The sequence below is a fragment of the Cherax quadricarinatus genome, chromosome 1 (assembly GCF_038502225.1).
Source record: "Cherax quadricarinatus isolate ZL_2023a chromosome 1, ASM3850222v1, whole genome shotgun sequence".
In the NCBI taxonomy this organism is placed as follows: domain Eukaryota; kingdom Metazoa; phylum Arthropoda; class Malacostraca; order Decapoda; family Parastacidae; genus Cherax; species Cherax quadricarinatus.
Window position 1 is genome coordinate 13457232 of NC_091292.1, and position 21665 is coordinate 13478896.

The 21665-nt window shown below is 43.6% G+C and overlaps 1 protein-coding gene across 1 annotated transcript in view; it reads right to left on the reverse strand.

The window, feature by feature from the left end:
- LOC128690351 (ADAMTS-like protein 5) overlaps nucleotides 1–21665 on the reverse strand; it is a gene marked incomplete at its 3' end in the record, with an annotated part of 271296 nt that overhangs the window by 38746 nt on the left and 210885 nt on the right. Inside the window, 1 exon segment of the mRNA XM_070095193.1 lies at nucleotides 30–88. Within this exon segment, the coding sequence (XP_069951294.1) occupies nucleotides 30–77 (48 nt within the window).

Here is a 21665-nt window from a genome sequence, read left to right on the forward strand (position 1 = left end):
AGAGAGACAGTGAAGATGGTGGAACTTACCAAGCAGGCCAGGAGGGTGACCACGCAGCTCTGGCAACACTCTCTCATCCTCACACACACTGAAAGAGAGAATGAAGAATAATTTACATAATAATAATAATAATAATAATAATAATAATAATAATAATAATAATAATAATAATAATAATAATATACCCACAATAATATAGAAGTGGAATACATTGTTTATCACCAAGATAGGGTGAGCGTAGTAGAAAAAACAAATTTACCGTCACTCGCACCGTAGCCGTCTTACCAGAAGTGCACAGACATCATGAACCGTGTTTGTGTGTGTGTGTGTGTGTGTGTGTGTGTGTGTGTGTGTGTGTGTGTGTGTGTGTGTGTGTGTGTGTGTGTGTGTGTGTGTGTGTGTGTGTGTGTGTGTACCTATTTGTGGTTCCAGGGGTCGATTCGTAGCTCCTGGTTATTTCCATAACATAATTTGAATGATCATTGAGGCAAATGTTGAAGGGAGAGAGAGAGAGGGAGTGAGAAGAAATAAAGAGAATAGGAAGAAGAAAAAGAAAAAGAAGAAACAATTCCACAGATCACTGAACAGTAACAACAGAATTCTGAATATAGAAAATCAAGATCATTAAGCTGAACAATAACAACAACAGAAGAGCAACAGTGTCTCTCTCTCTCTCAACACTGCCACCTGATACTCACTCAGTCGCAACCTACATAATTACGAACAGTACATGGAATGTGTACATAGACTTCCGCTCACGTGTACGTGGGAAGCGAGAACCTACGTACAGCCAAGGTCGCTCATTGACCCCAGCAGCTCCGTCAAGGTCACACACAACTATTATTAGCAATACTGCACACACAGTCAAGAACTCTCTGTTCTTCCATCTTCAAATTGTTCTTGTGTTCTATAAGCACCCAGGTACTAGCTAACTGCGCCACCCTCACCTCTGGAAACGCACACCAAGGTATACAAGGCTGGCACGTTACATCCCTCGGAAATTAATCAAATAACGCCGCGACGAGGCTATATATATAAACATAATGCATTGGGTCCGGCTCAAGCTTACGGCGCTTGGCAACTCTCTCCCCGCCTCATGCTAGGATAAACAAATTAAAATACGCCTAGATTACGGAGTAGATGCGTTGTTTTGGTTGATGGATCTACTTGGTAGGTGTTAGTGAACATACACACGGGTGGGTGTGGTGGTGGGAGGTGTTAGGAGTATGTTGTGTGTGAATGAGGAGGTTTTTGTGGTGGCTGATTGGCAACTGTGACACACAGACTAGGATAAACAAGTGAGTGTTCGATCCTCTCCATATATACGTGGGGATGTGTATGTCTCTTGGTGTATATACGTGGAGATGTGTATGTCTCTTGGTGTATATACGTGGAGATGTGTATGTCTCTCGGTGTATATACGTGGGGATTTGTATGTCTCTAGGTGTATATATGTGATGTGTGTCTCTCAGTGTATATACGTGATGTGTAAGTCTCTCGGTGTATATACGTAGAGAGGTTCATGTCTCTCAGTGTATATATGTGGAGATGTGTATGTCTTTAGGTGTATATAAGTGATATGTATGTCTCTTGGTATATATACGTGATGTGTATGTCTCTAAGTGTGTATACGTGGAGATGTGTATGTCTCTCAGTGTATATACGTGGATGTGTGTATGTCTCTCAGTGTATATACGGGAGGGGGGTGGCCCGGCAAGCCAGTGGAAGGCATCGGCCGCATGATTGAAAGCTCTAGTTAGCTGGTTATTGTATAAGTGAGATCCGAGCCAGGAGAGACTTGTGCTGTGTCCTGGCGAATAAAAGATTGCCACCACCACTACTACCAGCAACACCAGAAGCACCACCACTACCACCAGCACCACGACCACCACTAACGCAGTAACAGCATCAGACGCATCACTACCACCACCACTACTACCAGCAACACCAGAAGCACAACCACTACCACCAGCACCACCACCACCACTACCGGCAACACCAGCACCACGACCACCACTAACGCAGTAACAGCATCAGACGCATCACTACCACCACCACTACCAGCAACACCAGAAGCACCACCACTACCACCAGCACCACCACCACCACTACCGGCAACACCAGCACCACGACCACCACTACCGCAGTAACAGCATCAGACGCATCACTACCACCACCACTACCAGCAACACCAGAAGCACCACCACTACCACCAGCACCACCACCACCACTACCGGCAACACCAGCACCACGACCACCATTAACGCAGTAACAGCATCAGACGCATCACTACCACCACTACCAACAACACCAGAAGCACCACCACTACCACCAGTACCACCAGCACCACTACCGGCAACACCAGCACCACGACCACCACTACCGCAGTAACAGCATCAGACGCATCCCTACCACCACCACTACCAGCAACACCAGAAGCACCACCACCACCACTACCGGCAACACCAGCACCACGACCACCACTACCGCAGTAACAGCATCAGACGCATCCCTACCACCGCCACTACCAGCAACACCAGCAGCACCACCACCACCACTACCGGCAACACCAGCACCACGACCACCACTACCGCAGTAACAGGATCAGACGCATCACTACCACCATCACTACCAGCAACACCAGAAGCACCACCACTACCACCAGCACCACCACCACTACCGGCAACACCAGCACCACGACCACCACTACCGCAGTAACAGCATCAGACGCATCCCTACCACCGCCACTACCAGCAACACCTGGAGTTTACCTGGAGAGAGTTTCGGGGGTCAATGCCCCCGCGGCCCGGTCTGTGACCAGGCCTCCTGGTGGATCAGCGCCTGATCAACCAGGCTGTTGCTGCTGGCTGCACGCAAACCAACGTACGAGCCACAGCCCGGCTGATCAGGAACTGACTTTAGGTGCTTGTCCAGTGCCAGCTTGAAGACTGCCAGGGGTCTGTTGGTAATCCCCCTTATGTGTGCTGGGAGGCAGTTGAACAGTCTCGGGCCCCTGACACTTATTGTATGGTCTCTTAACGTGCTAGTGACACCCCTGCTTTTCATTGGGGGGATGGTGCATCGTCTGCCAAGTCTTTTGCTCTCGTAGTGAGTGATTTTCGTGTGCAAGTTCGGTACTAGTCCCTCTAGGATTTTCCAGGAGCACCACCAGCAGCACCACCACCACCCCTACCGCAGTAACAGAATTAGGAGCACCACCACCACTACCACCACCACTACTAGCAGTACCACCACCACTACCACCAGCATCACCACCACCACTACTATTCTCTTCACTATGACCTGCGTGTTGACCCTGACAGGGCCAGGCGCTCGTAAAGCTACAATAACAAGCATCTGCTTTCTCGTTCGCTCCAAAAGCAAATTCACCTTAACCTGCTGTCATTCTCATCCTATCTCGTTCAGGTGTCAATGTTTCCTTTGACAACTACCTTTCAAATCGTAGCCAGTTGTGTACTGCTACTGTTCAGTCTGCGTACCTGTGTGAAATTCAAACTGAGAGTCAGACTTCCTTACACTTGTATTCTCACTGGAGATACGCAGCTGAAAGGCAGATTTGCATGGATTAGAACACTGTTCATGCAGCGCCATGACGTAACTGCTTGATACTGTCGGTGAGCAAGTGTAACTGTGTCTGGATCTGTGGACTGTCTTCAGTCTACGTTACTGAGACTGCTCCTCTTGTGACTATCACAACCACCACCACCTGTCACTAATACTACTACCACCACCACCATCACCATCTGTTACTGCTATAGCTGCTACTACCTACCACCATCACCAGATGGTGGTAGGTAGTAGGTACTACCACTACCATCTGTCACTACTACCTCCACCATTTGTCACTATTACTACCCCCACCATTTGTCACTATATATATATATATATATATATATATATATATATATATATATATATATATATATATATATATATATATATATATATATATATATATATATATATATATATATATATATATATATATATATATATATATATATATATATATATATATATATACATATATATATATATATATATATATATATACATATATATATATATATATATATATATATATATATATATATATATATATATATATATATATATATATATATATATATATATATATATATATATATATATATATATATATATATATCCTGCCAGCAGGATTCGAACCCACGTTTGTTGCTGTCCACAAGTATGGCTGAGCTCCCACCGTGATCCCTAAAATCACTTAGATACAGATGCCTGGAAACGCTAGGTAGCCTGATTAAAAACCATGTTTCTTGCCAGCGCCGGGTACACCATTGAGCCTCAGACATGGTCTCCAGGTAGCCTCAAGTCAGAGGAATCTTCGGAACTGTTGAGTCTTCAGCTTCACAAGACCCTGAATAGTCTGGCGAGAACTTCTCATTACATCAAGATGTGTTGGCCACTCCGTCACTCACTCGAATAATTTTTGTTTTCAATATCCTCCACTTTCAATATCGAGAAAATTTGATTGCCACCACATCACACTAGGCCACATATTTTTTTTTTAAGGCTATGAATTAAACGGCGGCAGCCCATTAATTTCGGTTGTAAATTCTAAGGTTCGGTGAAGCAAAAATCAAGGAGTGTGTGTTTGTTGGAGCACAGCTTCTCAAGCCTCTCAGAGGTGAGTCTGACCATATCATAGTTGGTGAGGAGAAAACTGCGTGCAGTGTTTTCCGGGTGGTAGCAACCAATTTTCTCGCGAAATAAACTTTATTCTCCGAAACACAACATTGTTCAAAGTTTGCAGGCCAGTGTAATCATTGTATAACAACAAACAATTGCAAAATACTCTGAGAGATTGAGAGATACAATTGCAAAATACTCTGAGAGATTGAGAGATACAATTGCAAAATACTCTGAGAGATTGAGAGATACCAGGACGTAATTTATTATAAAACGTTTCGCTCCTGGGACTTTGATCACTTTTAACAGACGTGATCAAGGTCCCAGAACCGAAACGTCGTCTAATATATTATGTCCTAGTGTTTATTTACGTGTTTTTCTAAACCAGTTTGTTGGTATCTATTACCAAGGTTTATACCATACTGAGAGGTGTGTCTCTCTCTCACTGTATATACACTGAGAATTTAAGTTAATCCCCATTTTAGGGATTGAAGTATTCTTGACTGGCGGTGAACAGTGACGTGCAGTGACCCTCTTGTAGTCGACAAACTTTAAACCCAGTAAACCCAACAGATGGAGCTTCTTAAAAGAAGAAAAGCTAGATGTATACTGAAGGAGGAGTGTAAAAATCCGGCTGAGAAGAACCATGGAACATTCTGGGGCGACACAACGTCAGAAGGGTGCCGGACACGGCAGGATCCATTCTGGAGATTTACACTAGGTGCCTTGACACTGATCCCAGAGGTAGTGGGTACTCCAGAGCATGGTGCTCATTACCTGGACCACCAGGGACCGCAGGGGACACTTGAACCACCGGGGAACACCAGGACTGGCAGGGGACACAGGAACCACCAAAATTACATGGACCAGAAGAACAAGAACAACAAAAGCGCTAGACTACTGTAGTCAAAGTTGGAACTCAGAGAGTTGGTAAGCCAGGATGACCCAGGACAGCCAACCACTGTGGCTTACTTCCATGGAGGTAACCTATGTGTCTCTACTCCAGAAAACGACTCACAACGGCCACCTAGCACCCAGGTACCTACTCATTGCTAGGTGAACAGGGGCGGTAGCAGGTGTAAGGAAACAATTACGAGGTCTCCACCCACTCCAAGATCGATCACGGGTTCATCGGGTCTGAGCCGAAGCCCTGCTGTTAAGTGGCCAGGTCTCAGAGCACGCCAACTGGCTGATGGCCTGATCAATCAGGTTGTTGGTGCTAGCCGCACCTAGTTAGTGTTTATGCAATAAATCTTTAAGAATCAGTCGGAAAATAGCGAAAAAAATACATATAATTTTTTATTAATATTAAATAAATCTAAACTGATATATAATATAATTATCAGAATTAGGTTAAAATAAATTAGGTTTATAAGTTAGGTTTCGTGCAAAACTAAAAAAAAAATACACTAGTTTCACTGAAAATATATAACTATTAATTCATAAAAGAGAATGTCAGAAAAGTTTAATTTCAGAGCAGTTCAGTCTAACTGACCAAGTCAGCTTATTAGGCAACACACACACACACACACACACACACACACACACACACACACACACACACACGCACACGGACAGACTGGACACCTGGTCCAGCAAATGGCTTCTCGAATTTAATCCTGCCAAATGCAAAGTCATGAAGATAGGGGAAGGGCACAGAAGACCACAGACAGAGTATAGGCTAGGTGGACAAAGACTGCAAACCTCACTCAAGGAGAAAGATCTTGGAGTGAGTGTAACACCGAGCATGTCTCCGGAAGCACACATCAACCAGGTAACTGCTGCAGCATTTGGGCGCCTGGCAAACCTGAGAACAGCGTTCCCATACCTTAATAAGGAATCATTCAAGACACTGTACACCGTGTATGTCAGGCCCATACTGGAGTATGCAGCACCTGTTTGGAACCCGCACTTGATAAAGCACGTCAAGAAACGAGAAAGTGCAAACGTTTGCGACAAGATTAGTTCCAGAGCTAAGGGGAATGTCTTATGAAGAAAGGTTAAGGAAAATCGGCCTGATGACACTAGAGGACAGGAGGATCAGGGGAGACATGATAACGACATATAAAATACTGCGCGGAATAGACAAGGTGGACAAAGACAGGATGTTCCAGGGAGGGGACACACAAACAAGAGGTCACAATTGGAAGTTGAAGACTCAGATGAGTCAGAGAGATATTAGGAAGTATTTCTTCAGTCATAGAGTTGTCAGGCAGTGGAATAGCCTAGAAAGTGATGTAGTGGAGGCAGGAACCATACACAGTTTTAAGACGAGGTTTGATAAAGCTCATGGAGCAGGGAGAGAGAGGACCTAGTAGCAACCGGTGAAGAGGCGGGGCCAGGAGCTAGGGATCGACCCATGCAACCACAAATAGGTGAGTAACCACACACACACACACACACAGACACACACACACACACACACACACACACACACACACACACACACACACACACACACACACACACACACACACACATATATATATATATATATATATATATATATATATATATATATATATATATATATATATATATATATAAATATATATATATATATATATATATATATATATATATATATAAATATAAAGATAAATATATATATATATTTATAATATATATATATATAGATATATAATAGATAGAGACAGAGAGAGAGAAAGAGAGAGAGAAAGAGAGAGAAAGAGAGACAGAGAGAGAGAGAGAGAGAGAGAGAGAGAGAGAGAGAGAGAGAGAGAGAGAGAGAGAGAGAGAGAGAGAGAGAGAGAGAGAGAGGAAGAGAGAGAGAGATAGAGAGAGAGAGAGAGAGAGAGAGAGAGAGAGAGAGAGAGAGAGAGAGAGAGAGAGAGTGATGCAGCTCACAGAGAGAGAGAGAGGGAGGGAGATAAGAGAGATAAGCTAGCGTGTTTTTGAGTGAAGAGACAAGATGTATTCACCTGAGGTCTCTCAATGACTCACTATCTTTAAAGTGTCGCCACCACTTTAGCCACTACTGCTTTCAAGGGGCGAGAGAGAGAGAGAGAGAGAGAGAGAGAGAGAGAGAGAGAGAGAGAGAGAGAGAGAGAGAGAGAGAGAAGGGGGAAGGAGGGGAAGTGCCTTGATGCCGGTGAAGGGCTCTTGATCCAGGAAGCTACCCTCGCCAACTTTTCCTAGTCCTCGGATCGAACATGATTACCACCCATGCGCTTTGACCCCCTTCCATTCCTACGGTTTTAGAGCTTCCCCGGAAATAAAACAATGAGGGTAATGTATATTTACTGTTATTAACTATATCTACCACTACTACTAGCAATATCTACCAATACTACCTGTATCTACCACCACTACTAGCTGCATCTGCCATCACTACTAGCTGCATCTACCATCACTACTAGCTGCATCTACCATCACTACTAGCTGCATCTGCCATCACTACTAGCTGCATCTACCATCACTACTAGCTGCATCTGCCATCACTACTAGCTGCATCTACCATCACTACTAGCTGCATCTGCCATCACTCAGCTCATCTACCATCACTACTAATCACTGACTCTAGCTGCATCTATCTACTACTGCATCTACCTCACTGTAGCTCATCTACCATCACTACTCTGTATCACCATCGTACCTAGTCACACCATCACTACTAGCTGCATCTACCATCACTACTAGCTGCATCTACCATCACTACTAGCTGCATCTACCATCACTACTAGCTGCATCTACCATCACTACTAGCTGCATCTACCATCACTACTAGCTGCATCTACCATCACTCTGCTCATCTGCCATCACACTCATCTACCATCATACTGCTGTATCTACCATCGCTATATCATCTGCCATCACTACTGCTCATCTACCATCACTCTGGTGCATCTACCATCACTACTAGCTGCATCTGCCATCACTACTAGCTGCATCTACCATCACTACTAGCTGCATCTGCCATCAATACTAGCTGCATCTACCATCACTACTACGCTCTGCCATCTCTAGCGCATCTACCATCACTACTATATCTCATCAATACTAGCTGCATCTACCATACTACTGTATATCTACCATCACTATGCTGACCCATCACTCTACCATCACTACTAGCTGCATCTACCACCACTACTAGCTGTATCTACCATCACTACTAGCTGCATCTGCCATCACTACTAGCTGCATCTACCATCACTACTAGCTTCATCTACCATCACTACTAGCTGTATCTACCAGTACTACTAATCGCATCTACCCCCCCCCTCCTGTAACCACTAGTACGACCACACCCACTAGTACCTCTACAACCATTGCCCTAACTACCACTATTTCAAAACCTAATTAAATACGTAAATGGGGCCCTACTAAATGGGATCCTACTAAATAGAACGCTGCTAAATGGGACCCTTTTAAATGGGACCCTTCTAAATGGGACCCTACTAAATGGGACCCTACTAAATGGGACCCTACTAAATGGGATCCTACTAAATGGGACCCTACTAAATGGGATCCTACTAAATAGAACGCTGCTAAATGGGACGCTACTAAATGGGATCCTACTAAATGGGACCCTACTAAATGGGATCCTACTAAATAGAACGCTGCTAAATGGGACGCTACTAAATGGGACCCTACTAAATGGGACCCTACTAAATGGGACCCTACTAAATGGGACCCTACTAAATGGGATCCTACTAAATAGAACGCTGCTAAATGGGACCCTTCTAAATGGGACCCTACTAAATGGGACCCTACTAAATGGGACCCTACTAAATGGGACCCTACTATATGGGACCCTACCAAATGGGACCCTACTAAATGGGACCCTACTAAATGGGACCCTACTAAATGGGACCCTACTAAATGGGACCCTACTAAATGGGACCCTACTAAATGGGACCCTACTAAATGGGACCCTACTAAATGGGACCCTACTAAATGGGTCTCCACTACCTGTCACTTTCCCACACGGGAGTAACTTTGACTATCTCGTGTCTACGGCTTACTGTTACTATAAATTTCGCCCTCTCCCCCCCCCCCTTCCCCGTGAAAGTATACCTCCTTGCTCAGCTGGCACTCTTCTGACACACCAACCCATTGCTCACCCATCATGGGAGTGAATTTGCCTCTTATGGGTGATTTATTGACCCATCCAACATCTCTGGTCGTATTAGTAACCAGCCAGAGACCTGTTAGTAGTGTGTGTGTGTGTGTGTGTGTGTGTGTGTGTGTGTGTGTGTGTGTGTGTGTGTGTGTAAACACACACACACACACACCTCTACAGCACTGCAACTCAGCAGTAATATAGCACTGCAACTCAGCAGTAATATAGCACTGCAACTCAGCAGTAATATAGCACTGCAACTCAGCAGTAATATAGCACTGCAACTCAGCAGTAATATAGCACTGCAACTCAGCAGTAATATAGCACTGCAACTCAGCAGTGATATAGGACTGCAACTCAGCAGTAATATAGCACTGCAACTCAGCAGTAATATAGCACTGCAACTCAGCAGTAATATAGCACTGCAACTCAGCAGTAACATAGCACTGCAACTCAGCAGTAATATAGCACTGCAACTCAGCAGTGATATAGCACTGCAACTCAGCAGTAATATAGCACTGCAACTCAGCAGTAATATAGCACTGCAACTCAGCAGTAATATAGCACTGCAACTCAGCAGTAATATAGCACTGCAACTCAGCAGTAATATAGCACTCAGCAGTAATATAGCACTGCAACTCAGCAGTAATATAGCACTGCAACTCAGCAGTGATATAGCACTGCAACTCAGCAGTAATATAGCACTGCAACTCAGCAGTAATAGCACTGCAACTCAGCAGTAATATAGCACTGCAACTCAGCAGTAATATAGCACTGCAACTCAGCAGTAATATAGCACTGCAACTCAGCAGTAATATAGCACTGCAACTCAGCAGTAATATAGCACTGCAACTCAGCAGTAATATAGCACTGGCAACTCAGCAGTAATATAGCACTGAAACTCAGCAGTAATATAGCACTGCAACTCAGCAGTAATATAGCACTGCAACTCAGCAGTAATATAGCACTGCAGAACTCAGCAGTAATATAGCACTGCAACTCAGCAGTAATATAGACTGTCTACCATTACCAGCAGTGATATAGCACTGCAACTCAGCAGTGATATAGGACTGCAACTCAGCAGTAATATAGCACTGCAACTCAGCAGTAATATAGCACTGCAACTCAGCAGTAATATAGCACTGCAACTCAGCAGTGATATAGCACTGCAACTCAGCAGTGATATAGGACTGCAACTCAGCAGTAATATAGCACTGCAACTCAGCAGTAATATAGCACTGCAACTCAGCAGTAATATAGCACTGCAACTCAGCAGTGATATAGCACTGCAACTCAGCAGTAATATAGCACTGCAACTCAGCAGTAATATAGCACTGCAACTCAGCAGTGATATAGCACTGCAACTCAGCAGTAATATAGCACTGCAACTCAGCAGTAATATAGCACTGCAACTCAGCAGTAATATAGCACTGCAACTCAGCAGTAATATAGCACTGCAACTCGGCAGTGATATAGCACTGCAACTCAGCAGTAATATAGCACTGCAACTCAGCAGTAATATAGCACTGCAACTCAGCAGTAATATAGCACTGCAACTCAGCAGTAATATAGCACTGCAACTCAGCAGTGATATAGCACTGCAACTCAGCAGTAATATAGCACTGCAACTCAGCAGTAATATAGCACTGCAACTCAGCAGTGATATAGCACTGCAACTCAGCAGTAATATAGCACTGCAACTCAGCATTCAATATAGGCACTGCAACTCAGCAGTAATATAGCACTGCAAGCTCAGCAAGGTAATATAGCACTGCAACTCAGCAGTGATATAGCACGCAACTCAGCAGTAATATAGCGCACTGCAATCAGCAGTAATATAGCACTGCAAGCTCAGCAGGTAATATAGCACTGCAACTCAGCAGTAATATGCACTGCAAGCTCAGGCAGTAATATAGGCACTGCAACTCAGCAGGTAATATAGCACTGCACTCAGCAGTAATATAGCACTGCAACTCAGCAGTAATATAGCACTGCAACTCAGCAGTGATATGGCACTGCAACTCAGCAGTAATATAGCACTGCAACTCAGCAGGTAATATAGCACTGCAACTCAGCAGTAATATGGCACTGCAAACTGAGCAGTAATATAGCACTGCAACTCAGCAGTGATATAGCACTGCAACTCAGCAGTAATATGGCACTGCAACTCAGCAGTAATATAGCACTGCAACTCAGCGTAATATAGTTTACTGCAAGCTCAGCAGTAATATAGCACTGCAACTCAGCAGTAATATGGCACTGCAACTCCAGCAGTAATATAGGCACTGCAACTCAGCAGTAATATAGCACTGCAACTCAGCAGGTAATATAGCACTGCAACTCAGCAGTAATATAGCACTGCACTCAGCAGTAATATAGCACTGCAACTCAGCAGTACTCCTAGCACTGCAACTCAGCGTTATAGCACTGCAACTCTGCAGTAATATATCACTGCAACTCAGCAGTAATATAGCACTGCAACTCAGCAGTAATATAGCACTGCACCTCAGCAGTGATATAGCACTGCAACTCAGCAGTAATATAGCAGCTGCTCCAGCAGTAATATAGCACTGCAACTCAGCGGTGCAATATAGCACTGCAACTCAGCAAGTAATATAGCACTGCAACCTCAGCAGTGATATAGGACTGCAACTCAGCAGTAATATAGCACTGCAAACTCAGCAGTAATATAGCACTGCAACTCAGCAGTGATATAGGACTGCAACTCAGCAGTAATATAGCACTGCAACTCAAGCAGCAATAATATCACTGCAACTCCAGCAGTAACATAGCACTGCAACTCAGCAGGCAATAATATAGCACTGCAACTCAGCAGTGATATAGCACTGCAACTCAGCAATCAATATGTGCATGCAACTCAGCAGTAATATAGCACTGCAACTCAGCAGTAATATAGCACTGCAACTCAGCGGAGTAATATAGCACCTGCAACTCAGCAGTAATATAGCGCTGCAACTCAGCAGGTAATATAGCGCACTGCAACTCAGCAATAATATGCACTGCAACTCAGCAGTAATATAGCACTGCAACTCAGCAGTGATATAGGACTGCAACTCAGCAGTAATATAGCACTGCAACTCAGCAGTAATATAGCACTGCAACTCAGCAGTGATATAGGACTGCAACTCAGCAGTAATATAGCACTGCAACTCAGCAGTAATATAGCACTGCAACTCAGCAGTAACATAGCACTGCAACTCAGCAGTAATATAGCACTGCAACTCAGCAGTGATATAGCACTGCAACTCAGCAGTAATATAGCACTGCAACTCAGCAGTAATATAGTACTGCAACTCAGCAGTAATATAGCACTGCAACTCAGCAGTAATATAGCACTGCAACTCAGCAAGGTAATATAGCACTGCAACTCAGCAGTAATATAGCACTGCAACTCAGCAGTAATATAGCACTGCAAACTCAGCAGTAATATAGCACTGCAACTCAGCAGGTGATATAGGACTGTAACTCAGCAGTAATATAGCACTGCAACTCAGCAGGTAATATAGCACTGCAAGCTCAGCAGTAATATAAGCACTGCAACTCCAGCAGGTAATATAGCACTGCAACTCAGCAGTAATATGGCAGCACTGCAACTCAGCAGTGATATGGCACTGCATCTCAGCAGTGATATAGGACTGCAACTCAGCAGGTAATATAGCACTGCAACTCAGCAGTAATATAGCACTGCAACTCAGCAAGTAATATAGCACTGCACCTCAGCAGTGATATAAGCACTGCGCTCAGCAGTGATATAGGGATGCTGCAACTCAGCAGTAATATAGCACTGCAACTCAGCAGTAATATAGGCACTGCAAGCTCAGCAGTAATATAGGCACTGCAACTCAGCAGTAATATAGCACTGCAACTCAGCTGATGATATAGCACTGCAACTCCAGCAGTAATATAGGCACTGCAACTCAGCAGTAATATAGGCACTGCAACTCAGCAGTGATATAGCACTGCAACTCAGCAGTAATATAGCACTGCAACTCAGCAGGTAATATGCACTGCAACTCAGGCTGCTAATATAGCACTGCAACTCAGCGTAATATAGCACTGCCGTAACTCAGCAGGTGATATAGCACTGCAACTCAGCAGTAATATAGCACTGCAACTCAGCAGGTAATATAGCACTGCAACTCAGCAGTAATATAGCACTGCAACTCAGCAGTAATATAGGCACTGCAACTCAGCAGTGATATAGCACTGCAACTCAGCGGTGTAAATAGCACTGCAACTCAGCAGTAATATAGCACTGTAACTCAGCAGTGATATAGGCACTCGCAAATCAGCAGTAATATAGGTACTGCAACTCAGCAGTAATATAGGCACTGCAACTCAGCAGTAATATAGCACTGCAACTCAGCAGTAATATAGCACTGCAACTCAGCAGTGATATAGCACTGCAAGTTCAGCAGTAATGTAGCGCTGCGGCTCAGCAGTAATATAGCACTGCAATCAGCAAGTAATATAGCACTGCAACTCAGCAGTAATATGGCACTGCAACTCAGCATTCAATATGGCACTGCAATCAGCGCAATATAGCTCTGCAACTCAGCAGTAATATAGCACTGCAACTCAGCGAGTAATATAGCACTGCAACTCAGCAGTAATATAGCACTGCAAGCTCAGCAGGTGATATGGGACTGCAACTCAGGCAGTAATATAGCACTGCAACTCAGCAGTAAATAGCACTGCATCCAGCAGTGATATAGGACTGCAACTCAGCAGTAATATAGCACTGCAACTCAGCGGTAATATAGCACTGCAACTCAGCAGTAACATAGCACTGCAACTCAGCGTTAGTAATATAGCACTGTAACTCAGCAGTGATATAGCACTGCAACTCAGCAGTAATATAGCACTGCAACTCAGCAGGTAATATGCACTGCGCTCAGCAGTAATATAGCACTGCAACTCAGCAGTAATATAGCACTGCAACTCAGCAGTAATATAGCACTGCAACTCAGCAGTAATATAGCACTGCAACTCAGCAGGCGATAATATAGCACTGCAACTCAGCAGTGATAAAGGACTGCAACTCAGCAGGTAATATAGCACTGCAACTCAGCAGGTAATATAGCACTGCAACTCAGCAGTGATATAGGGACTGCAACTCAGCAGTAATATAAGGCACTGCACTCAGCAGTAATATAGCACTGCAACTCAGCAGTAACATAGCACTGCAAACTCAGCAGTAATATAGCACTGCAACCTCAGCAGTGATATAGCACTGCAACTCAGCAGCAATATAGCACTGCAACTCAGCAGCAATAATATGTACTGCAACTCAGCAGTAATATAAGCACTGCAACTCAGCAGTAATATAGCACTGCAACTCAGCAGTAATATAGCGACTGCAACTCAGCAGTAATATAGCACTGCAACTCAGCAGTAATATAGCACTGCAAGCTCAGCAGTAATATAGCACTGCAACTCAGCAGTGATATAGGACTGTAACTCAGCAGTAATATAGCACTGCAACCTCAGCGGTAATATGGCACCTGCAACTCAGCAGTAATATAGCACTGCAACTCAGCAGTAATATAGCACTGCAACTCAGCAGTAATATAGTACTGCAACTCAGCAGTGATATAGCACTGCAACTCAGCAGTGATATAGGACTGCAACTCAGCAGTAATATAGCACTGCAACTCAGCAGTAATATAGCACTGCAACTCAGCAGTAATATAGCACTGCAACTCAGCAGTGATATAGCACTGCAACTCAGCAGTGATATAGGACTGCAACTCAGCAGTAATATAGCACTGCAACTCAGCAGTAATATAGCACTGCAACTCAGCAGTAATATAGCACTGTAACTCAGCAGTAATATAGCACTGCAACTCAGCAGTAATATAACACTGCAACTCAGCAGTGATATAGCACTGCAACTCAGCAGTGATATAAGACTGCAACTCAGCAGTAATATAGCACTGCAACTCAGCAGTAATATAGCACTGCAACTCAGCAGTAATATAACACAGCAACTCAGCAGTAATATAGCACTGCAACTCAGCGGTGATATAGGACTGCAACTCAGCAGTAATATAGGACTGCAACTCAGCAGTAATATAGCACTGCAACTCAGCAGTAATATAGCACTGCAACTCAGCAGTAATATAGCACTGCAACTCAGCAGTAATATAGCACTGCAACTCAGCAGTAATATAGCACTGCAACTCAGCAGTAATATAGCACTGCAACTCAGCAGTAATATAGCACTGCAACTCAGCAGTAATATAGCACTGCAACTCAGCAGTGATATAGGACTGCAACTCAGCAGTAATATAGCACTGCAACTCAGCAGTAATATAGCACTGCAACTCAGCAGTAATATAGCACTGCAACTCAGCAGTAATATAGCACTGCAACTCAGCAGTAATATAGCACTGCAACTCAGCAGTAATATAGCACTGCAACTCAGCAGTAATATAGCATTGCAACTCAGCAGTAATATAGCACTGCAACTCAGCAGTAATATAGCACTGTAAGCTCAGCAGGTAATATAGGCACTGCAAGCTCCAGCAGAATAATAGGCACTGCAAGGCTGAGCAGTAATATAGCATGCATAAATCAGCAGTGATATAGCACTGCAACTCAGCAAGTAATATAGCACTGCAACTCAGCAGTGATATAGCACTGCAAGCTCAGCAGTAATATAGCACTGCAACTCAGCAGTAATATAGCACTGCAACTCAGCAGTAATATAGCACTGCAACTCAGCAGTAATATAGCACTGCAACTCAGCAGTAATATAGCACTGCAACTCAGCAGTAATATAGCACTGCAACTCAGCACTAATATAGCACTGCAACTCAGCAGTAATATAGCACTGCAACTCAGCAGTAATATAGCACTGCAACTCAGCAGTAATATAGCACTGCAACTCAGCAGTAATATAGCACTGCAACTCAGCAGTAATATAGCACTGCAACTCAGCAGTAATATAGCACTGCAACTCAGCAGTAATATAGCACTGCAACTCAGCAGTCAATATTAGCACTGCAACTCAGCAGTAATATAGCACTGCAACTCAGCAGTAATATTAGCACTGCAACTCAGCAGTGATATAGCACTGCAAGACTCAGCAGTAATATAGCACTGCAAGCTCAGCAGTAATATAGCACTGCAACTCAGCAGTATAGCACTGCATCAGCAGTAATATAGCACTGCAACTCAGCAGTAATATAGCACTGCAACTCAGCAGTAATATAGCACTGCAACTCAGCAGTAATATAGCACTGCAACTCAGCAGTAATATAGCACTGCAACTCAGCAGTAATATAGCACTGCAACTCAGCAGTAATATAGCACTACAACTCAGCAGTAATATAGCACTGCAACTCAGCAGTAATATAGCACTGCAACTCAGCAGTGATATAGCACTGCAACTCAGCAGTGATATAGCATTGCAACTCAGCAGTGATATAGCACTGCAACTCAGCAGTGATATAGCACTGCAACTCAGCAGTAATATAGCACTGCAACTCAGCAGTAATATAGCACTGCAACTCAGCAGTAATATAGCACTGCAACTCAGCAGTAATATAGCACTGCAACTCAGCAGTAATATAGCACTGCAACTCAGCAGTAATATAGCACTGCAACTCAGCAGTAATATAGCACTGCAACTCAGCAGTAATATAGCACTGCAACTCAGCAGTAATATAGCACTGCAACTCAGCAGTAATATAGCACTGCAACTCAGCAGTAATATAGCACTGCAACTCAGCAGTAATATAGGCACTGCAACTCAGCAAGGTATATAGCACTGCAACTCAGCAGTAATATAGGCACTGCAACTCAGTTAAGTAATATGCACTGCAACTCAGCAGTGATATAGCACTGCAACTCAGCAGTGATATGGGACTGCGAAGCTCAGCGGTAAGTAACTTAGCACGGCAACTCAGCAGTAATATAGCACTGCAACTCAGCAGTAATATAGCACTGCAACTCAGCAGTAATATAGCACTGCAACTCAGCAGTAATATAGCACTGCAACTCAGCAGTAATATAGCACTGCAACTCAGCAGTAATATAGCACTGCAACTCAGCAGTAATATAGCACTGCAACTCAGCAGTAATATAGCACTGAAACTCAGCAGTAATATAGCACTGCAACTCAGCAGTAATATAGCACTGCAACTCAGCAGTAATATAGCACTGCAACTCAGCAGTAATATAGCACTGCAACTCAGCAGTAATATAGCACTGCAACTCAGCAGTAATATAGCACTGCAACTCAGCAGTAATATAGCATCTGCAACTCAAAGGCAGTAATAGGCACTGCAACTCAGCAGTAATATAGGCACTGCAGCTCAGCGGTGATATAGGCACTGCAACTCAGCAGTAATATAGCACTGCAAACTCCAGCAGGTAATATAGCACTGCAACTCAGCAGTAATATAGCACTGCAACTCAGCAGTAATATAGCACTGCAACTCAGCAGTAATATAGCACTGCAACTCAGCAGTAATATAGCACTGCAACTCAGCAGTAATATAGCACTTCAACTCAGCAGTGATATAGCACTGCAACTCAGCAGTGATATAGCACTGCAACTCAGCAGTAATATAGCACTGCAACTCAGCAGTAATATAGCACTGCAACTCAGCAGTAATATAGCACTGCAACTCAGCAGTAATATAGCACTGCAACTCAGCAGTGATATTAGCACTGCAACTCAGCAAGGTAATATGCACTGCAACTCAGCAGTGATATAGGCACTGCAACTCAGCGGTGAATATAGCACTGCAACTCAGCAGTAATATGCACTGCAAGCAGCAAGTAATATAGCACTGCAACTGAGCAGTGATATAGCACTGCAACTCAGCAGTAATATAGCACTGCAACTCAGCAGTAATATAGCACGCAACTCAGCAGTAATATAGCACTGCAAATCAGCAGTAATATAGCACTGCAACTCACCAGTAATATAGCACTGCAACCCAGCAGTAATATAGCACTGCAACTCAGCAGTAATATAGCACTGCAACTCAGCAGTAATATAGCACTGCAACTCAGCAGTAATATAGCACGCAACTCAGCAGTAATATAGCACTGCAACTCAGCAGTAATATAGCACTGCAACTCAGCAGTAATATAGCACTGCAACTCAGCAGTAATATAGCACTGCAACTCAGCAGTGATATAGCACTGCAACTCAGCAGTGATATAGCACTGCAACTCAGCAGTAATATAGCACTGCAACTCAGCAGTAATATAGCACTGCAACTCAGCAGTGATATAGCACTGCAACTCAGCAGTAATATAGCACTGCAACTCAGCAGTAATATAGCACTGCAACTCAGCAGTAATATAGCACTGCAACTCAGCAGTAATATAGCACTGCAACTCAGCAGTAATATAGCACTGCAACTCAGCAGTAATATAGCACTGCAACTCAACAGTAATATAGCACTGCAACTCAGCAGGTGATATGGCACTGCGCTCAGCAGTAATATAAGCACTGCAACTGCAGCGGTAATATGCACTGCAACTCAGCAGGTAATATAGCACTGCAACTCAGCAGTAATATAGCACTGCAACTCAGCAGTAATATGGCACTGCAACTCAGCAGTAATATAGGCACTGCAACTCAGCAGTATAGCATGCGCTCAGCAGGTAATATAGGCACCTGCAGCTCAGCAGTAATATAGCACTGCAACCTCAGCAGGTAATATAGGCACTGCAGCTCAGCAGTAATATAGGCACTGCAGCTCCAGCAGTGATATAGCACTGCAACTGCAGCAGCGATGTAGCGCTGCGGCTCAGCAGTAATATAGCAGCTGCGGCTCAGCAGTAATATAGCACTGCAACTCAGCAGTAATATAGCACTGCAACTCAGCAGTAATATAGCACTGCAACTCAGCAGTAATATAGCACTGCAACTCAGCAGCAATATAAGCACTGCAACTCAGCATATATGCACTGCAACTCAGCAGTGATATAGGACTGGCAACTCAGCAGTAATATAGCACTGCAAACTCAGCAATAATAGCACTGCAACTCAGCAGTAACATAGCACTGCAACTCAGCAGTAATATCAGCATTCAGCAACCTCAGCAGTGATATAGCACTGCAACTCAGCAAGAATATAAGCACTGCAACTCAGCAGTAATATAGTACTGCAACTCAGCAGTAATATAGCACTGCAACTCAGCAGCAATATAGGCACTGCTCTGCAGGTGATATAGCACTGCAACTCAGCAGTAATATAGCACTGCAACTCAGCAGTGATATAGCACTGCAACTCAGCAGTAATATAGCACTGCAACTCAGCAGTAATATGCAGCACTGCAACTCAGCAGTTATATAGCACTGCAACTCAGCAGTGATATAGCACTGCAACTCAGCAGTGATATAGCACTGCAACTCAGCAGTAATATAGCACTGCAACTCAGCAGTAATAGCACTAGCACTGCAACTCAGCAGTAATATAGCACTGCAACTCAGCAGTAATATAGCACTGCAACTCAGCAGTGATATAGCACTGCAACTCAGCAGTGATATAGCACTGCAACTCAGCAGTGATATAGCACTGCAGTAATATAGCTGCAGCAGTAATATAGCACTGCAACTCAGCAGTAATATAGCACTGCAACTCAGCAGTAATATAGCACTGCAACTCAGCAGTAATATAGCACTGCAACTCAGCAGTAATATAGCACTGCAACTCAGCAGTAATATAGCACTGCAACTCAGCAGTAATATAGCACTGCAACTCAGCAGTAATATAGCACTGCAACTCAGCAGTAATATAGCACTGCAACTCAGCAGTAATATAGCACTGCAACTCAGCAGTGATATAGCACTGCACTGCAGTAATATAGCTCAGCAGTAATATAGCACTGCAACTCAGCAGTAATAGCACTAGCACTGCAACTCAGCAGTAATATAGCATTCTGCAACTCGCTTAGTAATATAGCACTGCAACTCAGCAGTAATATAGCACTGCAACTCAGCAGTAATATAGCACTGCAACTCAGCAGTAATATAGCACTGCAACTCAGCAGTAATATAGCACTGCAACTCAGCAGTAATATAGCACTGCAACTCAGCAGTGATATAGCACTGCAACTCAGCAGTGATATAGCACTGCAACTCAGCAGTGATATAGCACTGCAACTCAGCAGTGATATAGCACTGCAACTCAGCAGTAATATAGCACTGCAACTCAGCAGTAATATAGCACTGCAAGCAGTAATATAGCACTGCAACTCAGCAGTAATATAGCACTGCAACTCAGCAGTGATATAGCACTGCAACTCAGCAGTAATATAGCACTGCAACTCAGCAGTAATATAGCACTGCAACTCAGCAGTAATATAGCACTGCAACTCAGCAGTAATATAGCACTGCAACTCAGCAGTAATATAGCACTGCAACTCAGCAGTAATATAGCACTGCAACTCAGCAGTAATATAGCACTGCAACTCAGCAGTAATATAGCACTGCAACTCAGCAGTAATATAGCACTGCAACTCAGCAGTAATATAGCACTGCAACTCAGCAGTGATATAGCACTGCAACTCAATCTTTCTTGGCTTTATTTTACCTCAACTTTGACAAATCTTCTCCAAACTTGATTATTTTAAATTTTTTTTGGAAACTTTAAAAACATTCTTTCAACTTTCATCCATCTTTCAATTTCAACTTTTTTTTTTTTTTTTACAGTTTTTGGGGAGTTTCTGGTCAAAATTTTAAGAGATTTTTGAGCGTGCTTTCTAAGGCTTTCTTGCATACTCTTTTTATTCATTTTCTTTGCGGGGTAAAAATCCACAATACCGTGGCTGTAACACTTCACAAGTAACACACAATACCGTGGCTGTAACACTTCACAAGTAACACACAATACCGTGGCTGT